This window comes from Lithobates pipiens, unplaced genomic scaffold (assembly GCF_037356315.1).
Source record: "Lithobates pipiens isolate NorthernLeopardFrog02 unplaced genomic scaffold, aLitPip1_a1.2 Scaffold_23, whole genome shotgun sequence".
Taxonomy (NCBI): Eukaryota; Metazoa; Chordata; class Amphibia; order Anura; family Ranidae; genus Lithobates; species Lithobates pipiens.
Genome location: NW_027507785.1, coordinates 290,986,516 through 291,009,711, shown reverse-complemented (window position 1 = coordinate 291,009,711; position 23,196 = coordinate 290,986,516). Strand labels below are relative to the sequence as shown.

The following is a 23,196-nucleotide window of genomic DNA, read 5'->3' as shown; positions in this document are numbered from 1 at the left end:
GGGCTGGTTCCTCCCTGTTCTCATGATCATTGGTAAAATCAAGGTAAAATCTTGCATTGAGTACCAGACTGAGGGAGATTGACAGTTATTTTGTGTTTCTTCCATTTGCGAATAATTGCACCAACTGTTGTCACCCTCTCACCGAGCTGCTTGCCGATGGTTTTGTAGCCCATTCCAGCTTTGTGTAGGTCAACAATCTTGTCCCTGAGATCCTTGGACAGCTCTTTGGTCTTGGCCATGGTGGAGAGATTGGAATCTGAATGAGTGCTTCTGTGGACAGGTGTCTTTTATACAGGTAACAAGCTGAGATTAGGAGCACCCCCTTTAAGAGAACGCTCCTAATCTCAGCTCATTACCTGTATAGAAGACACCTGGGAGCCAGAAATCTTGCTGATTGATAGGGGATCAAATACTTATTTCACATATTAAAATGCAAATCAATGTATAACTTTTTTGAAATGCGTTTTTCTGGATATTTTTGTTATTATTCTGTCTCTCACTGTTAAAATAACCCTACTATTAAAATGATAGACTGATAATTTTTTTTGTCAGTGGTCAAACGTACAAAATCAGGGAATCAAATACTTTTTTCCCTCACTGTACATGCTTGTTTATCCCAGGTTCACACTAACCTGTGGGAATGAAGCCGTGCTCATTCAGCTGAACTTGCATGATTTCACTCCCACATATCAGGCCTGAATTCACAGACATCTTACGGGTGGCGGGGGGGATGTCCCCCCGCCATGCTCCGGTGCTTCTACCGACTCACCGATTCCATCGGTGAGTCGGACACAGGATCCGCCGGCCCCCGGATAATGACCATAGAGATTTCCGGCAGACCAGATGGTTGCCGGAGTCTCTATGATCGTATGAAGGCCGGGCACGATGTTATGACGTCACTCCCGGCCTCTGCATTCAAATAACCGCGCCACCTTGGCTGGGAAGCCGTGATCGTTTTTTTATTTTTTATTTTAGGCTTCCCAGCCTAGAGGTGAGATATGGGGTCTTATTGATGCCACACCGATTTCAAAAAATAGTTTCTGTACTACTTTTTGCAATTTCAGGCTGCGATTTACATTGACATCTGTGTAGAAACCTGCACAGATTTCTCTGAAATCGCATCCAAAATCAAGACTGACATGCGGGAGTGAACTTCATTCCAGCAGCTCAGTGTGAACCTGGGCTAAAACTTGGAAGCTGATTATTTTCTATGTAGAGACTTTCCAGCTTTAGTAAATACCCCCACACCCCATGCAATCCTAGTATTTATAACTCAAATTATCAGTTTAATATTAATGTAATCGAATACCCCATATAAAATATACATGCATATATATTTTAATACCTTAGGTCCTGGTGCTCCCGTGTTGCCTGGGATACCAAGAATGCCTTTCTCCCCCTGTCCACCAGGTAATCCAGCCAGTCCAGGAAGCCCTGGATTTCCCTTTTCACCCTGCAGAAATTAATGTTCAGAAAGACAAAAAAACATAGTTGGTTGATGGCATGTGCAGCATTGTGGCTAAGCGGTTACATTGTGGCTTTTGGAGCACGGGGATCCACGGTTTAGTTCCCACTATTAAGTTTGTGTGGGTCTTCTCAGGTGCTCCATTTTCCATTCATAAGGAAAGAGTCAGCCCTATTGTAATGTGTGTTTTTGTCGGTAGTGTATTTAGGTTTTGTGCTGCCCTAGGCCTGACTAAATTCGTGCACCCACCCCTTCCTGTCAAGGCCACACCCCTTGCTGTTTAAGACCCACCTTGAAATTTTTGAGTGAGGGCGGGGGGGGGGATGGATTCCCCTAATTTGCATAGATTTCCTCTCACTTCCTGTTTGGCTATGGGGCAGGAAGTGAAGGGAAATCTCTGCAATGGGACAGGGATGGTAAAAAATAAACTGACAGGGGCTATAACCCTCCCTTACACTTTCCAAAATGAAAAAAAAAAAGTGTTGCCTATAGTTCTACTTTAAGCACAAATTTCGGATAATTTTATGGAGAGGACTAAGAAGATATAACCATGCCAATGGTGCAGCAGAAAACATAGCACAGTGAGGAAAGTTTGTGGTCCAGGATGATAGGACAATCAAAATTAGAAGCGGCGCACCCCCCCCCCCCCCACACTTTTGCGGAATGTCAGCTGCCTGCATATTGGAAGCAGTGTGGCCACTTTATGGGGGTGCTAGACTTATTTGCCTCTAAGCCCAGTCCGCCCCATAAGACTGGCACTACACAGCACAAGCTGGCGGAGACTCTTTCCATGCTGCCCCCCTGCAAAGTGCTGCCCTAGGCCAGGCCTTGTCAGCCTAGGCCAGGATACAACATCTTTGTCTTTTTACAACTGTGTTAGGGGCAGTAAACTGTAAGTCACTCTAAAAACAGGACAAGTGTAAGTAGTACTATGTAAATTAAAGGGTCAGTCCTACTGAAAGTGATATTTTACTTTAATTTATTTAAAATAGATTATCATGTGGAAGACAAATTGGGAACCCCTAATAATTGTTGTAGCAGGTGTGCAGACCTGGAATCTCCATATGGGTAGGTTGGTAGCCCTTCATAATGGGCACAGCAAGTGTAAAAACCTGGGAGCTCAGTACAGGGATGGTGATGGTCTTTCATAAGCACAGCATATGTACACAGCAGATGTGGAGACCTGGGAGCATGGTTCGGGGATGGTGGTAGCCCTTAATAATAGGCACAGCAGGTGTGGAAACCTGAGAACTCAGTCCAGGAATGGTGGTAGCCCCACATAATAGGCACAGCAGGTGTGTAAACCTGGGAAGCCAGTCCAGGGATGGCGGTAGACCCTTATAATAGGCACAGTAGGTGTGGAAACCTGGGAAGCCAGTGCAGGGATAGTGGGAGTCCATCATAATGGGCACAGCAGGTGTGGAGACCTGGGAACTGAGATTAGATTCAACTCTGGGATTCAACTCGGGATTCAACAATAGAATCCCAGAGTGATCTATGAAACTGTCAGACAGTTTGACGCTCCAGCATTCACCAAGAATTGAGAAATCAGTTTGAGGTTGACTAACCTTTTAATCAAACATAGATTTCTTTATATGTTTCTTAGTTATATTTGCACATACAGCTCTAACACTTTTCACAACGCTTTACAGAGAACACTGAAGCGCAACAACATAGGTCCCTGCCCCTGAGAAAGTTTAAAATCAAATGTCCCTTCTACACTCCCACACCTGAACAGAGGGTCTATTTTTCACTGGAACCAAATCAATGTATCAATATTTTGGGGACTCTAGGAAGAATCCTACATAAAATATCTTCTCATGCCACGTTCATGCATTCTAAATTATGTGTACTGAACAAAATGGTAACAAGCTCACATATTCTGGGCACGTCAAGTCGTTAATGCAATCAGACATTGGGTCAGTAACAGAACTAACCTCTGAGCCACCGCATTATCCACAATGCTTCTATTTAACTCGGCACAGAACTGAACTCAACCGCCCTGACTCAATCAATAACGTCAACTTGAAAATTTGTGAAATATAAATAGTCATATAAAGCAACCACACACAGCTCCATGTCTCGTACAGATGTGCTGGCAAAGCTGTTAATAAAATTCAGGTTTCCCTTTTATTTTTCAAAAGCTCCAGTTTGGGATTAATTTGGCCTTGTGAGGCAAAAAACAATGAAATGGACAGGAAAAAGAAGAAAAAAAAAAAATCTTTTTACTATCGTATATTTTTATGGATACATCAAACAAGCAAAACATTAAAGAAGACTCAAATGTATCTGATATTGTTTTATACACATAACATATGAACTATCTGCGTCAGATATTGAGGCAATAAAATCACACTAAGCAAAAGCATGTTTTTATGTCTCAGTTACAGCCAAGGATAAAACATATTAAATAGTGATTTTATAGGTCTTGGAACAGATAATAGAAGGCGCATTAGAGACATTTGCTACTTGGTTTCTTTTTTTATGAATATAAAAAAAATGTGAGGAAGCACTCCAGTTAGGGAAGAACTCTGAAAACTGACCACATAACACAACCGTGAATTCAGAACTCAATAACCCTTTCTGCAAACAGAAGAAAAAAATGTTTTGGAGTCGTTGTGGATTTTTATACTTCCTTAGGATACTTTCACACTGCTCCATTGCAAAAACGCTGTAAAAAAGCATGTGCTTTTTTGCCACGTTTTTACTGTGTGTCTGCTGCGTTTCCAGTGTGTTTTATACCTGTGAGAAAAGGACACGCGACTCCAAAAACACACAAAAAATGCAACGCTGGTGCATTTTTGATGCATTTTCTAATAATTTCAATGGGGAGGTGTATTTTTGGTGTTTTGCAACGCTGGTGCATTTTTGATGCATTTTCCAATAATTTCATTGGGGAGGTGCATTTTTGGTGTGTTTTGTTTATTGCACCAAAAATACAGGGCTTTTAAAGATGCAACTGACCAGCGTGAAGAGCTTCATAGGATTTAATAGTCATACATTTTTCTTCAGCTTATGACAAGGTAAAAACTGAGGAAAAATTGCTCTGTGTGATAACAGCCTAATGCCCTGTACACGCGGTTGGACATTCCGACCACAAAATCCGTCTAATTTTTCCGACGGATTTTGGCCGAAACTTGTGTTGCATACAAACGGTCAGACAAAGTTGTCGGAAAATCTGATTGTTCGGAACGAGGTGACGGGATTATGTAGAGGCTAGTAGCCAATAGCTTTGGTCCTTGTAATTTAATCTGAGCATGCGTGGCACTTTGTCCGTCGGAATTCTCTACAAACGATCGGAAAAAGTCAGATCGGATTTTGTTGTCGGAAAATTTTAGATCCAGCTCTCAAACATTTTCCGTTGGGATTTCCGACAGAAAAAGTGCGATAGAGCCCACACATGATCAGAATTTCCAACCGTGTGTACAGAGCATTACTGTGGTACTGCGGTCATTTGTTACTTTTTAAGAGATATCTCTAAATAATCCCCTGAATAGAGAAATGCTGGAAAAGTAAGTCCCTAACACTTAACCCTCTATATAACCAAGCCTAAAATTTGACATAACACCTATATTTACCCTTTAACACTTAGGGGTCTATTTATAAAACGTCTGTTGTGACAAAAATTGTCGTACCTCCTCTATTGTGTGTGGTTCTTATGTTGTCAAAGTGTACAATGCTAGCACACCACAGATCTTGAAAATAACGTCCAACTGTTTTAAAGTGATCACAACATAGCGGTGAAAGTGCAGGACCCCTTCATCAGGCTGTAATTTGGTGCAATCACAGCCTGATGAAGGGGTCCTGCATGATTTTGAAACAATGCACATTCAGAACTATGATGTGATCACTTTAATAAACAGTTGGACGTTATTTTCAAGATCTATGGTGTGCTGGAGATATATGCTTTGACTCATGGGGACACCAGTTTCCAGCTAGCATGTTGACTCCAGTTTCAGAGGTATGACTGGAAAAAAAACAATTATGACCACTAGGTGGTGGTGGAGATATAGGAACTACATATATTAGAGGAAATATGGCAATTTTCGGTCTGATCATGCAGAAGTTTGTCATGTCCACACAGTAAACATTTTATACATATACCCTTTAAATTAAACCTATAATCCAGCTTTTCTGAACCTTCTTACCCAGAGGAATCCCTAAAACAATGTTCAGGGCTTAAGGAACCCTTGATAAAACCAATTTAGGGGTCAATGGGAAAATCTCCCCTTATAGTGGTGGTCAGAATGTCAACTACAAAGATCCTTGGTGTCATTTTGCTAAGTTTTGTATATAGGAGGCCAATCAACCACTGCTCAAGAAACCCCTAGCAACCTCTGGAGGAACCCCAGTAGAGAATGGCTGTTCTAATGGCTGAATACAGGTCTTCCTCACTTTAATCCCAATGGCCAAACAGAACTGTAGGAGTGCAAAGGGAAGGTGAGTATAAGCTGCTGTTGGAACTTTTCATGGGCAAAGCACAGGTAGGCTTTAAAAGGTCAAACTCAATTTCCGAAGCTGCAACGGTGGGCAATACTCAAATTAGCTGATCTCCTAAACCAGAAAGCCAGTTTTGATGTAGGAGTCACCTACAGACAAATGTGAGCAATATTCTATTGATTTAAAAAGGTGCAGAACTGACTGCATACAACTCCACGGGACTGTTAGATGCATGAAAACTCAAGACCAATATTCCATTTAAATGAAAAGGTTTTTATGTTTTCCAAAATGACATTAAGGTTATGCTACTATAACTTGTCAGTTTAGATGCAATCAATGCTTAGCAGATTGGCCTATTTCATGCACATATCTCCCAAGGTATGAATACTCACATGTAGTCCAGGTCTTCCAGGTAAACCAGGCCTTCCAGGGAATCCAATCACAGAGTCAGAGCCAGGGAAACCATTTGCACCTCTCAGTCCCAGTGGACCTGTTTTTCCCTAAAACACAAATTTGTCATCGTATGGGGGAACCTGGCCTTTGACTATCAACATTTTTTACATGGTGTCACTAATGACCAACAAGTGCAGTTCTTACAATACAGCAAATACAAGGCCAGTGCACTTTCAATTAGGGGAATGCATTATGTTTTTTTTTTATATACCATCATATGCATACATACATGCAATTACGGACTTTTAGTTAATTCATCATCATTCCAATGAATTAAAAAAGGTAAAAACTGTCTTTTTTAATGAATAATTTAAATCAACATGTTCTTATATAAATAAAATCTATGCATCGCTTTGTCAATTTTTTATTTTTTTTACAGCACCTTGAAGTCCAACTTCGGGCTCAGCCCCTCACCTCCTCCACTCCTAAGGGCCCCATAACAATATTTTATGCTTTTAAAAAATACTTACCTTTTTCCAAAATTTTCAGGACAGTCATAATGTGCTGGGTGCTTGTCCTCTTCACTATTCTCCCATGAGTGGGCAGTCCTCCTTTATTCAGAGTGGCCCTGATATCACCACATCTTTGCATCAATACAAAATTAATGATGGGTGCTGTTGTGACCCCCTGCGTATTTCCCAGTATTGGCAGTATGTGGCAGAAAAGAAGTACTCCAGGGGCAAGCTTGAAGGTATTGAAGACCAAGCTCCTTTTTTTCTTTCTTTAACCCAGCTTGGGCACCATATGACAAACAAATTAGTTCCAATTTGAGTTTTAACTTAATCTCAAGCTCATCAGGTTTATTCTAATATACATTTTGGAATCACATTTAAAAATCCATTTTAATTGCCATGTGATCACTACTGAATTCACAGCCAGTTCCATAGGTGACTGGTTCTCATTCGAGTAGGAAAAAATGGCAATCAGGCAGGATTTTTAAAGCAGAAAAGGCATACTTTGGGGTTTATTTACTAAAACTGGAGAATGCAAAAACTGGTGCAACTGGTGTAACCAATCAGCTTCTAACTTTAGCTTGTTCAATTAAGCTTTGACAGCTTAATAAGCACTGGAAGCTGATTGGTTTCTATGCATAGCTGAACCAGATTTTGCACTCTCCAGTTTTAGTAAATCAACTTCAGGGTGTATCCCTTAGTTTGTAGCTGTGCATACTTATTCATAGTCAGTGACCCAAAAAGTATTTAAAACCCAATAGAATAACAGTCAGGCATTTAGCATATTTCAAAGGCGGTCAGCCTCCACATTTCCCCTAACAGGTTTACATTACCAAAGGTATTGCCCTCAGCTACTCTGGATACCTACAGGGAAAACTTTCCACTTTTTTTTTAGTATCCCTCATCAATATATTTGTAAAATATGAAAACTGTTTTCTATTTTTTTTACAGAGTAGGGGGTATTTAAAACCCATCTTAGGTTTTTTTTTTGTATAAGTGTTTCTTCTAACCGCATGCCGACCAGCCGCCGCAGTTATACTGTGGCATCATGGCTCGGCTGCACGAATCGCCGTCATGTTAGGTCGGTACCACAGATGGCCCCTAGGGCACTTGCATCGGCCCCGTGGGCAAGCAGGGGGCGCGCACACGCCCCCTGCTCGCCCACAGAACCGATGCCAGTGCCCGGCGGTCGCGATCACCGCCAGGCTCCCGTGATCGCTCGGGGCACACCGAGAACCGGGATGTGTGTGTGTAAACACACAGTTTCCGGTTCTCTGTTCTCTGAGGGGAGAAAAGACAGATCGTGCACAGTCCCATCCCCCCCTTCAGTTAGAACACGTACTAGGACACACTTAACCCCTTCACTGCCCCCTAGTGTTTAACCCCTTCACTGCTAGTGACATTTTCACAGTAATCAATTTTATAGCACTGATCGCTGTAAAAATGCCAATGGTCCCAAAAATGTGTCAAAATTGTCTGACGTGTCTGCTATAATGTCCCAGTCCTGAAAAAAATCGCAGATCGCCGCCATTACTAGTAAAAAATAAAAATAAAAATTATAATAAGCTATAAAACTATCCCCTATTTTGTAGACGCTATAACTTTTGTGCAAACCAATTAATATATGCTTATTGCAATTTTTTTTAACCAAAAATATGTAGAAGAATATGTATCAGCCTAAACTGAGGAAAATTTTTTTTTTATATATATTTTTGGGGGATATTTATTATAGCAAAAAGTAAAAAATATTGGCTTTTTTTTTAATTGACGCTCTTTTTTTGTTTATATCGCAAAAAATAAAAACCGCAGAGGCGATCAAATACCACCAAAAGAAAGCTCTATTTGTAGGGAAAAAAGGGCGACAATTTTGTTTGGGTGCAATGTCGCAAGACTGCGCAATTGTCAGTTAAAATGATGCAGTGACGAATCGCAAAAAGTGCTCTGGTCAGGAAGGGGGTAAAATCTTCCGGGGCTGAAGTGGTTTCAATGCAGTTCCTGCCACAGCAGGAAGGAAAAATAAAAAATTCCAAATTGAGGTTAATCTTCTATTACACTATCAAACAACATTACACTATTTTTCAAAAATGTGAAAATAAACACATTTTAAAAAGGTTTAAATCAAACTAGAAGCCACAATTGCATTCACCTTTGGAGCGATGCCACGCAAGTGATTTTGTAAAAGCTACAGACCCATAAGAATCTTTCTTGCAAGAAAAATATGAACAGGACCATTGAAATTTAAGGAGTTTTAAAGATTTCAGTGATTTGTGACTGAGCAATTGACTTTTAGCAGTGTCTACAGCCAGGGCTGGTACAAGGGGTGGGCGAGAGGGAAGATTGCCCTGGGCGCAATGGTATACTGGGTGCAGGATCCTCTAAGCTTGCACATCATGAATGGTTGCGGGGGGCGCGATTTGGCATCCTTGCCCTGGGCACTGGACGACCTTGTCCCAGCACTGTCTACAGCTGCAAGATAAGCCAACTTCAATAACTACTTCAGTTATCCCATGCAGCTGTGGAACGAACACTAAGTCACACCAGTGGTTTGTAGTTGCACACACCATATCCAGCTACAGCAAGAAATCTGTTGCAAGCTACAAATCAATGAAAATAACCAGAGATTCTGCTTCTGCTACAAAATCCCTTATCTGAAAGGAGAGACGAGTCCATTACATCCCGAAGGAGATCAACTACCTGCTTCCCAAAGGTTTTTTTCCTGTGGACCTGTCCATATAAGATGAAAGCCGGTTCTAATAATCATACAGATAAATCACATTCACTTTTGAGGCTGCTGGAAAAATCCACGAAACAGAGAGCATCTGGCATTAATATAACATCTGCCTGCTGGGACTGCGCACAGCCTTGTGGTATCACAGCTGATAATAAATGGACGCTCCAGCATGGATGAGTTCAAATGAATCTAAAGCTGAGATATCTACTGCTAGGAAAATGCCGAAGCTACTCACGGGAATTCCTGGCTTGCCAGGTGGTCCTCTCAATCCTTTCTTCCCCTTAGAGCCCTAAAATATAAATGTTTGTAAAGTTAGGTCAACCAAAGATTCACACCCTTTAAATCTTACATTGGCTCAGTGCAGCAGAGAACACAGAGAGAAATGAATTGGTGACAAATACAAGTAGGAAGCTATGTCAAAATATTAGAATTCCATTTTAATACAGTCTCAGTTCAGTAAATGCTGGTAAGGCTCAGTCACCTATGGCACTGAAGGCTCCAGCAAGAAAAGGCTGAGGCTGGCAGCAGAGTGGGTAAGTGGTTAGCACTTCTGCCTGGCAGCACGAGGGTCATCGATTTGAATCCCAACCACGGCACTACCTTCTTGGAGTTTGCATATTCTCCCTGTACCTGCGTGGGTTTCCTCCCACACTCCAAAGACATGATGGTAGGTTAAGTGGCTTCTGTCTAAATTGGCCCTATGTGTATGTGTGTGTGTGTGTGTATGAATGTGAGTTAGACTGGCCTTTTCCTTTAGATCTATCAAAACCATATACAGTATGAGGTCAAAACCTAAAAACTTTCAACTTGTATGCAATCGGGCAGGCCCTTGCACGACATAGTTGAAGGTAATTCTAAAGGAAATTAAATAAGAAAAGTGTGTAATGTATGGCCAGCTTTAGGGACCTTAGATTGTAAGCTCTTTGAGGGCAGGGACTGATGTAAATGCACAATATATAAGTGTAAATTGACAGCGCTGTATAAATACCTGTGATAAATAAAAACTTTATGCCTGTGCTTCCAGCTATGGCCATTCCCTGTTGGGCTTTTTGCTTAACACAGCAAGATTGATGTAAATCCTTTTGCTGCGGCAGAAGAAGTGAGAGTTGATGAATTGGGCAGCAAAGACAAACCATGGGAGATCTCCCAAAGGAAGTTTCTGGGATGTAAAAAAATATATAGCAGCTTAGCAGTCCTTAGATAAGGTACCTGCATTCATTTTACTTTTTAGACCTTTTTCTCTTACCTTACTTTTACCGGGTAATCCAGCAAACAACACTTTTCCTTTCCCTGGGTGGCTAGCTACTTTCACTCCTCCACTGTGTCTATGGAAGAGTCATGGTTGCCACCCAAGCTTTAAACAAGTTTGACTTTGTTCATCAACTCTACATGGTGGAGAGATTAGGAGTTTACATAAGGGAGATAACATTAATTTATGATTCCAGTTCAGTTCACAGGAAGTGATAAGGACATGTTATTTTTGGCCAGATCAACTGGTATTTTATGGAATTACTGAAAATGTTCTTAGCCTGAAAAAGGAAAACTAATGTCACCGCATCTAAGGACTGTAAGATGAAATATTACAATTTAGTTCTAGGGTATAGTTATCCTTTAAAGCTGTATATGGGAATATGAGGGGCTGCCACTGGTGTCTTGTTGATTCATCCTTTAGTACCCTCAACAACCACTGTACTTTCTGAGTTAGACCCCTTTCACACTGGGGCCGCCCGTGCGTTAGCGCTAAAGTGCCACTCATTTTAGAGGCACTTTAGCGATGTTTAAGCAGCGCCTTTCTGGCGCTAGCGGGGCGCTTTTAACCCCCACTAGCGGCCGAAGAAGGGGTTAATACGGCCCGCGTTGCGGCGATTCCAACGCGATTTGCAGCCGCTTTGGAAGCACAGCGCTCCTAAATCGCCCCAAAGATGCTGCTTGTAGGACTTTTTCTAATGTTCCACAAGTGCTGCGCCCCAGTGTGAAAGCACTCGGGCTTTCATATTTGGGCGGCATGGGAGGCAGTTTTTAGGCGCTATTCCTAGTGCTAAAACGCCTGAAAACCTGCCTCAGTGTGAAAGGGGTCTAAAGCCGAAGGGAAGAAGTCCCCAGCCCATAGTTCTTATTCTTGGAGTATCCCATCACTTCCCTCATCCCTAACCAAGTTCTCCAAAAATAAAAACAACATCCCCTAGACTGGTCTTTGGAGAAAAAAATGGAAATTAGCCTGTTGTGTGCCTGGCTGTGGGGCTACAGTTGGAAAGACCTGGACATGTAATCTCTGCGGGTCATACAGGAATAGCGCTACAGAAGTGTGGCAGGAAACCCACGCAAGTACAGGAAGGACATGAAAACTCTATGCAGATAGTATCCAGGCCAGAATTTGAACCAAGGCAAGGCAGAAGTACTAACCGCTTAGTGTACAAATATCTGGACAGAGATCTTCAGGACACCAACTGGTGTCCCCTTTAAAAGACCCACAGCTGACTATAACCAGACACCAGAGGGGTAGCTAGAGCACAAGGTCCCCAAGATATTTTCCAATGCCTGTACCCACAAGGTCCAAGGACAGATGGATGCCTCCTTCCAATCTTCCAAGCGATGCCCTCCATTGATACCAGACAGATTTGTGGCAGACAGCTTCCCCCAGTCAGGTTCTTCTAAGCATTCACCCCTCAGGGTGTCCACCTAAAGCCTCCACATTACAGCCTGTGCCTGAGAGGGCCTAAGTGTAGTCCAGCCTAAGGGGGGCATGCTGCCCTCTCAGGCACAGGACTTGTTTCGGCTTCTGTGACATTTGTACTTGAGCCGTAACCCATCCGAAGACAGTGAGATTTATCCTGCTCTTTCTTGTTATGTCTTTGAACTTTTTTCTGTGTCCTGAGGAAGCCTTTACGGTGAAACGCGTAGACGTGACACACAAGGGCTCAATGTACAAAATGTATCATTTTATATGATTTTTAATCTATTTTGAACACTGTTATGACACTATGTATTTTTCATTAATAAACAATATTTTCTCATTTGTTTCCATTCCTTAAAAGTCAGACTGTTGGTACCTATTTGGTATCTTCCCCTTTTGTTCCCCTTGATATATACAGATGTGGCACTGTAGGTGCATTTCCCTTTTTCTCATACAGAGTGTGGGCATTACTTGGTTAATCAAACTTAAAAAAGTATGGAGCTGAATGACAATGTCTGGTGGAGTACACTCTTTATTGCAGCGCATCTGATATTTGCAATGTGTGCTGAATGCATCATTTATATTTAGCTAAGTTCTTGGTACAGTGTATTCCATATACTGTATTTAGCCTGCCACATATAGTATCTCACAAAAGTGAGTACACCCCTCACATTTTTGTAAATTTTTTTAAATATCTTTCATGTGTCAACGCTGAAGAAATTACACTTTGCTACAATGTAAAGTAGTGAGTGTACAGCTTGTATAACAGTGTAAATTTGCTGTCCCCTCAAAATAACTCAACACACAGCCATTAATGTCTAAACCACTGGCAACAAAAGTTAGTACACCCCTAAGTGAAAATGTCCAAATTGGGCCCCAATTAGCCATTTTCCCTCCCCGGTGTCATGTGACTCGTTAGTGTTACAAGGTCTCAGGTGCGAATGGGGAGCAGGTGTGTTAAATTTGGTGTTATGGCTCTCATGCTCATACTGGTGACTGGAAGTTCAACATGGCAAAGAACTCTGAGGATCTAAAAAAAGAAGGTTGAAGGGGTGGGGAGGCAGCCTGTCAGTGCTCAGACCATACGCCGCACACTGCATCATTGCATGGCTGCATTGCTGTCGGCCCAGAAGGAAGCCTCTTCTAAAGATGATGCACAAAAAAGCCCATAAACCATTTGCTGAAGACAAGCAGACTGAGGACATGGATTACTGGAACCATGTCCTGTGGTCTGATGAGACCAAGATAAACTTATTAGGTTCATATAGTACCAAGCGTGTGTGGCGGCAACCAGGTGAGGAGCACAAGGACAAGTGTGTCTTGCCTACAGTCAAGCATGGTGGTGGGAGTGTCATGGTCTGGGGCTGCATGAGTGGTCCCGGGACTGGGGAGCTACAGTTCATTGAGGGAACCATGAATGCCAACATGTACTGTGACATGCTGAAGCAGAGCATGATCCCCTCCCTTCAGAGACTGGGCCGCAGGGCAGTATTCCAACATGATAACGACCCCAAACACACCTTCAAGACTTCAAGACGACCACTGCCTTGCTAAAGAATCTGAGGGTAAAGGTGATAGACTGGCCAAGCATGTCTCCAGACCTAAACCCTATTAAGCATCTGTGGGACATCCTCAAACAGAAGGTGGAAGAGCGCAAGGTCTCTAACATCCACCAGCTCTGTGATGTCGTCATGGAGGAGTGGAAGAGGACTCCAGTGGCAAACTGTGAAGCTCTAGTGAACTCCATGCCCAAGAGGGTTAAGGTAGTGCTGGAAAATAATGGCGGCCGCAAAAAATATTGACACTTTGGGCCCAATTTGGACATTTTCACTCAGGGGTGTACTCACTTTTGTTGCCAGAGGTTTAGACATTAATGGCTGTGTGTTGAATTATTTTGAGGGGACAGCAAATTTACACTGTTATACAAGCTGTACACTCACTACTTTACATTGTAGCAAAGTGTCATTTCTTCAGTGTTGTCACATGAAAAGATATAATAAAATATTTACAAAGATGTGAGGGGTGTACTCACTTTTGTGAGATACTGTATATGTACAGCGTAGACAATCATCTTGCAGATTTCGGTTTTAAGCTCAAGTAATAGGAAAGGATTGTGAAGTATGGAAAGTTTTGTCTATGGGTCAGACAGACAAGGCGATGACCCATAAATTCAGTTTCACGTCCTCTACTTTGCATATGAAGAAAATGGTAATAAATCATTTTTGTGCCTCAACCATCTAACAATTACGTGTGCAGGTTTGATATGTAATTTGCTTCCTTTCCGCACCAGCATGATGGATGCAAACCTTAATATTAATATTAAAGCTGGAAAGTAACGTCTGTACTTACTGTTGGTCCGCGCTCTCCTTTTTGCCCCTGTTCACCAGTCACACCTGGTTCGCCCTATAAGAAACATTCCAAGATTACACACAGTTAAAGAGAACTGGAATAGGTAGTTTGTGAAGATGAAAAGATAAAAACTTAAAACAATAAAAATCTTAGTGCATACAGTACATACCGCAAAGACTATCCACTCATAAACTGTGCAGGATGGCTGGATTCACATCTATGCGTATTTTTTTTTTTTATCAATAAACACCTATGCATTTTTAGTGGTTTTTGCATTTTTGCAGGTTTGCACTACAGTCCATATAACATGGTTTCCTATGGAACACGTTCTGTAGTGCAAATCTGCAAAATGAAAAAAGCACTAAAAATGCATAGGTGTGAATCCAGCCTTAGGCCTGGTCCACACCTATGCAGGTTGCAGTTTGCATATTCCAGGTGCATTTTGTGTTTTTTCAATACACAATTTTGGTCTATTGAAGTCTATGGAATCAAAAAAAAAATGAAAAAAGCCCTTAGCCCTTTCAATAAAATGCACAGATGTGAACATGATCCATAGGAAACCATGAGAAATGAACTGTAGTGTGTTTCTGTAAAACTGAAAAAAAAAAAAAAGCTAAAAAAATGCATAGGTGTGAAATAGGCCTCAGCGTTGTCCTGTGTCCTGTACAAATGTTCAGTGTTATCTCAGGTAATCTAGTTAGCCCTCCTAGTGTATATCTAGGACTACAGAACAAATAGTATCCATTTTGTAAAGAATAGAATAGGGGAGCGTTTGAGTAGTTTAACAAAAGACAATGGGGCAGCGTTGACACCCATGAGTCCACAAAATGAGGTGTGCTGTCAGTCCAAAACAGGACTTATGCTTCATACACACGATCGGATTGTTGGCCAACAAAACCGTGGAATTTTGTCCAAAGGGCGTTGGCCCAAACTTGTCTTGCATACACATGGATACACAATTGTTGGCCAACAATTACGAACCCAGTGACGTACTAGACGTACTATGTTTTTTTTCCGCTCTTTAGAGCCACTCTTTGGGCTCCTTCTGCTAATTTCGAGTTAGTAGAATTTTGGTGAGTGTTGATTCACACTTTTCATTTCGCACTTTTCTGTTTGTTTCTGAGCGGCCGTTCGTCAACCAGACATGTTGGGGAATTGGAGGAGATAACGTGTTATTTATTATTGGCCTTGGAGTTATTGCTTTTACATTATTTTTTTTGGTTGAATAATAATGATTTGATTTGGTACATTTTCTATATTTTTGGATGCATAGAATGCACTTTTTGGTTAAGTTCTATTGGCAGATAGCATGTCTTATTTTTTTTTTTTAATGCACAATAAAAAAATGTGTAGAATAATACTTCAAAGAACATTTTGGGAGTAGGCAGTTACATTTAAAAAAATACAATGTAAAATTGACAAGGAACACCAATATAGTTGTATCTTTGTTCTTGAAAACTACGGGATAATGGTGTTGTGGTAACTTGCCCGAATAAAAACAAAAACAAAAAACATAATAATATTATTCTTGATATCACTAGAAAATAAAAGCCTTTGAAAATGTGTTTGGAATACCTCCATCAGTATGACCAGCAAAGCAGATTCATTATTATCCCATTAACCTCCCTGGCGGTATGATTCAGTCTGGAATTAGGTGCTGAAAGCGGTACAATTATTTTGCATGGAAATCTGGCTTTTATTTTGTAGTCCTGTAATTCTTAGGAATAACTCTCTTAAATCTGTTCAAACCAGAGTCTAGCAGAAATCCCGGGTATGATAAAGTTTAAAATATAATAAAGAATAATAAAAATGATTCAATAATGTAATCAAATCCTAAAACACTGAAAAATTTACACTTTTTGGTTGCTATGGACAATCTCCAAATTCCAGGCAGAAAAAACAGTATTTATAATATAAAAGTGCATGCAGGGCACTGCACAGACCACTAGGGACAAAGGGGGTGTGTATTTTTTAATACAGCACTGTAATCTGTAAGATTACACTACTGTGTGTGTTTTGTGTCTTTTTACTTTTTTGAATTTGCCGCCGTTCTCCGCTCCCGTGCGCCGTAACGTCGCAGGGAACGGAGCTCGGCGGCATTCGGCACTGTGAATCGAGCGGAGGACAGCTCGATCACACAGCGCGGAGGACATCGCTGGATCCAGGGGACAAGGTAACTAAGTCTCACTGCATCCTCCCCTGCATCGAGCAAAGCCATCCCGAGTCTGGCTCGGGGTTACCGCTCCTATCAGTAAATTCCTAACCCGAGCCAGACTCGGGATTACCGCTAGGGGGGTTAAAGAAGAAGAGAATTGTGCACTGCATCTGGAGATTTCATAATTTGCCACATCACAAATGTTAATTCTCCATTACGAACGCTAGTTCACAAGACCAACCGCTTCTGGCTCGTCCTTGCTTCCGAGCATGCGTGTTTGTACTTTGGACTTTTGTCCGACAGACTTGTGTACACACGCTCGGAAAATCCATGGAAAATTTTAAAACCTGCTATACAACATTTGTTGGCTGAAAGTCTGACAACAATTGTCCGGTGGAGCACACACACAGTCGGATTTACTGACAACAACCTGACATCCAACATTTCCCATCGGAAAGTCCGATTGTGTGTACGGGGCTTTAGAAGTTGACTGCATTTCTGGCGAATCTATGGGTATCTGTCTGTACTTGCAGGGCCTCTGAAGGGATAAAACAATGTGCATGTAATGCAGAAATGTACTGCATCTTTTTGAACTGATGCTTTTTTTTTCCATAACAATCCGTTACTGTTATTGATTTTGTTATATTTGCCCTGTATTAAACATCCTCATTGATTGTTCAATGACAATGTATAAAGTGAGAAATCACACTGGGGCTATGCTAAAAAGTCTATAATATAAAACAATATATGAAGCACTGGGAATCTGAGCCCTTTTACATTTATAAAAAAGACACGATACCCTGCCCCTCAGGAAAGCTGGACTCATACTAGGACCTCAGCATAAACCAGAAGAGTCCAACTCCAGCTGGAGGTTGCACACAAGCCAGAAGTTCATCAAAGATAATCATTTTACTTAGTAATCCAAACCTTACCTAAATACACATTTAAAAAACACAACTGTTATACTCGTAAAGCAGATTTCATACACTGATGGGGTCATCAATCTGTACTCTCAACAAGCTTCGGACAACTCACACTGCTGGAACTCCCTCAGCCACCAGTTCCTCTATGTCTTTGTACAGGAATCTAACATAAAGGCAGGTCTGGGTGCTTATAGAGCTTGCATACTGGTTCTTGGGAACCCGACAGCTGCACAGCAAGCCATGCGACTAAAGCCAGCCATACATAGATTGAAATTCAGCCGGTTCAGCAAGCACTGGACACATTTTGATACATGTTTGGGCACCTTGGTTGTACACAAGTTGATCTATTTATCAACTTGTGTATAACCAGCTTCTCAGGTTTTTGGTGATTTACCAAAACCCTGTAGTGCAAAGGCCTGCCTGATTGCATAAAAATGGAAACGCTTAAGGTTTGACCTCATATTATATGGTTTTGGTAAATCTGAAGACAAAAATCTGCAGAAAATCTAATAGTGTGTATGGAGTCTTATGCCATGTACACACGGTCGGACATTCCGAACCACAAAATCCGTCAGATTTTTTCCGACAGATTTTGGCCGAAACTGGTGTTGCATACACACGGTCGGACAAAGTTGTCGGAAAATCGGATCATTCTGAACATGGTGATGTTCGTTGCGTACGACGGGACTACGTAGAGGCCAGTAGCCAATAGCTTTCGTCTCGTAATTTATTCTGAGCATGCGTGGCACTTTGTCCGTCGGAATTCTCTACAAACGATCGGAAAAAGCAAAAATTTTTGATCCAGCTCTCAAACTTTCTCTGTCTGAATTTACGACTGAAAAAGTCAGATAAAGCCCGCACACTATCGGATTTTCCGTCAACATAATCCGACCGTGTGTACAGGGCATTAGAACATGTCAAAGAATGGCATCTACTGAGGATGGACTGCAGCTTTTTCTTCGGCAGGTACCAATAATCCTAACAGACAAGTCAGCTCTGATGCAAAATCCTCACACAAAAATGGCTGTTGTTACCAAAATGGCAAAATTTATACTGTGATAACATAGCATGTGGGCATCGAAAATACCCAGTGGATATACTTACTGGTGCGCCTTGCTGACCGATTGCTCCTCTTGGTCCAACAACACCAACAATACCCTAAGATAAGACCACATTTAACCATTCTGTTATTTTTTCACATAACTTAGTAAAAGATGCTATATCATCATTAAAAGGGGAAAAACTTTTGTAAATCACTGTTTTGGCATTGGGAATATTGTACAATATTTAAGAGTGACTTTATTAGCCGGGTAGTGAATGACTGAGCTTGGGTCAGGACCTGAGCTATAGAATCCAATCACACTTTTTTTTCCATTTTAATTTTTTTTTTTAATACTGTATATACAGGCATACCCCACTTTTAAGTACACAATGGGGTTTATTTACTAAAGCTGCAAAGTGCAAAATCAGGCTCCCTTCTGCATAGAAACCAATGAGCTTCTAACCCCAGATTGTTCAATTAAGCTTTGGTAATAAAACCTGGAAGCTCATTGGTTTCTATGCAGAAGTGAGCCTGATTTTACACTTTGCAGCTTTAGTAAATAAACTCCATTGTGTACTTAAAAGTGGGGTATGCCTGTATTACGTAATTGTTATCAGTCTGTATTCATATTTGAAACCTCTTCTTTCTATGTGTAGTTTCCAGGTATACATTACATACATATGGGGGCCATCACAATTGCTCTTTGGATATGCAGGCTGTGCTGCATGTTTAGCTGTTGTGTCATTCTTGCTGTTCATATCTACCAGAGAAGTCTACCTGATTAGAAGAAATACATTCGCTAAGTGGCTGTGGGCTTATTTACTAAATTAAATGAGAATCTTCTCTAAAAAAAAAAAAAGTTGTGAAAATTCACTTCAATTGACCATCATGTAGAAAGCACCTTGTATAGTTACACAATTATTTTAATGAAGATTCTCAACTCTTTTGGTAAATTAGCCTCAATATCTAATATTTTTTTTTAGGAAAATGGAAGGAATGTAGCAAAATCCAAAAATCTATTTATGTTCCACAAATATGGAATTATAAATCAGCAAGAATGTGTGAATTTCGTATGTTAAAGCCACTTTAATATGACTTTAAAGCAACTTTATCACCTAACTGAACTTTTTTCATTAAACACTGCTAACAGTAAAGATAAATAAATACATTTACAGTGGACTGAATGAAAAAAAAAAAAAACCCTCCATCCACACAATCGAGGTGGATAGAAGAATCCCCCCCATCAGCAGGACATTGTATTCTGACAGCGGGACTCACTGCTGCAGCCACTGATTAGGGACATTTTTGCAGCATGTCACTTTGACAATGGGGACTGCCATACAAGGGCAGCACAGTGGTGTGGTGGTTAGCACTTTCATCTAGCAGCAATAGAGTTGCTGGTTCAAATCCTGACCACGACACCATCTGCCTGGAGTTTGCATGTTCTCCCTGTGCCTGCGTGGGTTTCCTCTGGGTACTCCAGTTTCCTCCCACATTCCAAAGACATGCTGGTAGGTTAATTAGACCCTGTCCAAAAAAAATTGGCTATAATATGTGTTTGTGTATGTCAATGTTGTAAGTGTGTCAGGACTCTATAGGCCCACATAAATAGCTGCAGTTGGACACCAATGGCAAGAAAAGCACCCTGAGGCAATTCAGTTCATATAGGTAGCACTATACAAGTCATTTGTTCATTCATACACTGATCACAATTTGTCTGTTCCTTGCTGACCTGACCAAATTTTTATCAGTGTATGGCCAACTTAAATCTTGATATCAGCACAATATTTCTAAAATTCATGCAAAATTCCAATCTTTCATGCTGTAACCTGCTGGCCAGTAAAGCCTAAGCTTTGGGCAGGGCAGGAAAATTTGTCAGGCTGATGCAGGTATAGCAGGCAGCTCTAGGTTCCTGCATTCATACATACAATAACCCCCTATTCCTTCCTTCCCTTGTATCATTGGTCTCCAAACTGTGGCTTGGGGGTCAGATGCAGCCCTTTGCTTTCCTTTATCCTGCTTTTCAGGCACAATTCCATCCACTGACACCATTAATGGGGCACTGTTCCACCCACTGACACCAATGATGGGGCATAATTCCTTTCACTGACACCAACAGTGGGGCACATTTCATTCCATTGACACCAACAATGGGGAACAATTCCATCCACTGATACCAATGATGGGGCACAACTGATACCAACGATGGGCCACTATTCTTCCCACTAACATCAACGGGGCACTGTTCCTCCCACTGACATCCTCCAGTGACACCAGCAATGGGGTATAATTCCTGTCACTGACACCAACAATGGGGCACTGTTCCTCCCACTGACACCAATGACAGGGCACAATTCCTTTCATTGACACCACCAGTGGGGCACATTTCATTTCATTGACACCAACAATGGGGAACAATTCCTTCCACTGATACCAATGATGGGGCACAATTCCTTCCACTGATACAAATGATGGACCACTATTCTTCCCACTAACATCGACGGGGCACTATTCCTCCCACTGACATAAACAATGGGGAACTATTCCTCCCACTGACATCAACAATGGGGAACTACTCCTCCCACTGACATCAACAATGGGGCACTATTCCTCCCACTGACATCAACGATGGGGCCATGGGAACATCAACAATGGGGAACTATTCCTTCCACTGACATCAACGATGGGGCACTATTCCTCCCACAGACATCAACGATGGGGCACTTTTCCTCCCACTGACATCAACAATGGGGAACTATTCTTGCATACACACGGTCACACCAAATTCCGATCGTCAAGAACACGGTGATGTTCAACACGTACGATGGCACTAGAAAAAGGAAGTTCAATAGCCAGTAGCCAATAGCTTCCGTCTCGTAATAGAATCTGAGCATGCGTGGGTTTTTGCGTGTCGGAATTGCATACACACGAACGCATTTTCGGATAGGAACTCTTTCCGAAAAATTGAGAACTATTCGGTCAGCAAAAGTCCGATGGAGTATACACATGATCACATTTTCCGACTAAAAGCTCTCATCGGTCTTTTGCTGGGCGAATTTCCGATCGTGTGTATGCGGCATTAGACATATAAGACAAGTTTTTTCAATACGCAATAAACATATTGTTTCCACAGCTATCATACAAGAAGTGAAAAAAATTATAATTTCTGAACATGTCTTAGTACCTTATATCCTTCATCTCCAGACTCTCCCCGGTCACCATGCTCTCCAGCAGGGCCCTTTGTTGAATAAGACAAGATATACATTTTAGTTTCGTAGGTAATAAAGCATACAATCAATGGGATTATATACAAGAAAAAAGTCGCTTAGGTAAAAAAAATATTACGGTAATTATTTCAATATAGACTTTGTTGAGCAGTGTTCATCTATTCTAAAGTGACAAAGTAAAATGAATAGCAGCCAACAGGCACATACAGAGCAGCCTGGAATACTTCAGGTGCTGCGAACAACAACAAAAAAAGAAGAAGACAGCTCCTCAATCAATATAAAACTAGAATGGCGCACAGTGGGAGGGATAATTCAATCAATGCGCAATTTCAAACAAAATTCTCTGGCACTCGGCCCCACGAGCCAGCATAAGGATCTGTCTAATCTATTTCTAATAAAAGAGAAATACATACATCTATAGCAAGCTACACACCATGCATCTCTGTACTGTGTAGTTTACACTAATCTATGACAGAGCAGGACACGTATTAAAGCATTAAAAAAAAACTAAGATCAGACTTAAAGTGGTTTTAACCACTTCAGCCCCGGAAGGATTTACCCCCTTAATGACCAGGCCATTTCTTAAGGATACGGCGCGGTCGTGCAACGTTGTACCCAAACAAAATTAATGTCATTTTTTTGCCACAAATAGAGCTTTCGTTTGGTGGTATTTGATCACCTCTGCGGTTTTTATTTTATTGCGCTATAAACAAAAAAGGGCCCACAATTTTGAAAAAAACAAAACAAAAAACAATATTTTTTTCTTTTTGCTATAATAATCATAAAAAAAAAAGTAAAAAAAAAAACAAATTTCTTCATTAGTTTAGGCTGATATGTATTTTTCTACATATTTTCCGGTAAAAAAAATCACAATAAGTGTATATTGATTGGTTTGTACAAAAGTTATAGCGTCTACAAAATAGGGAATAGGTTTATGGCATTTTTATTATTGTTTTTTTTTTACTAGTAATGGCGGAGATTAGCGATTTTTAGTGGGACTGCGACATTGCGGCAAACAGACCGGACACTTTTGACACTTTTTTGGGAGCAGTGACATTGATACAGCGATCAGAGCTATAAAAATGCACTGATTACTGTATTAATTACACTGGAAATAAAGGGGTTAACACTAGGGGGCAATCAAAGGGTTAAGTGTGTCCTAGGGAGTGATTCTAACTGTGGGGGGAGTGAACTAACTGGGAGTACAGAGAGATCGCTGATCCTAATCACTAGGAACAGACCATTACACTGTACTCACACTGTACTCCCCTGACAGAACATCGTG

General features: G+C 41.2%; 1 protein-coding gene across 1 annotated transcript in view; it reads right to left on the bottom strand.

The window, feature by feature from the left end:
- The window catches only part of COL24A1 (collagen type XXIV alpha 1 chain), a 413,884-nt gene that overhangs the window by 41,323 nt on the left and 349,365 nt on the right, over positions 1-23,196 (bottom strand). Inside the window, exons 43-48 of the mRNA XM_077450311.1 lie at positions 21,869-21,922; positions 18,747-18,800; positions 14,565-14,618; positions 9,777-9,830; positions 6,298-6,405; positions 1,346-1,453 (exon numbers count right to left, since the gene is read on the bottom strand). Of these exons, the coding sequence (XP_077306437.1) occupies positions 1,346-1,453; positions 6,298-6,405; positions 9,777-9,830; positions 14,565-14,618; positions 18,747-18,800; positions 21,869-21,922 (432 nt within the window). The remainder of the gene's footprint in view (positions 1-1,345; positions 1,454-6,297; positions 6,406-9,776; positions 9,831-14,564; positions 14,619-18,746; positions 18,801-21,868; positions 21,923-23,196) is intronic.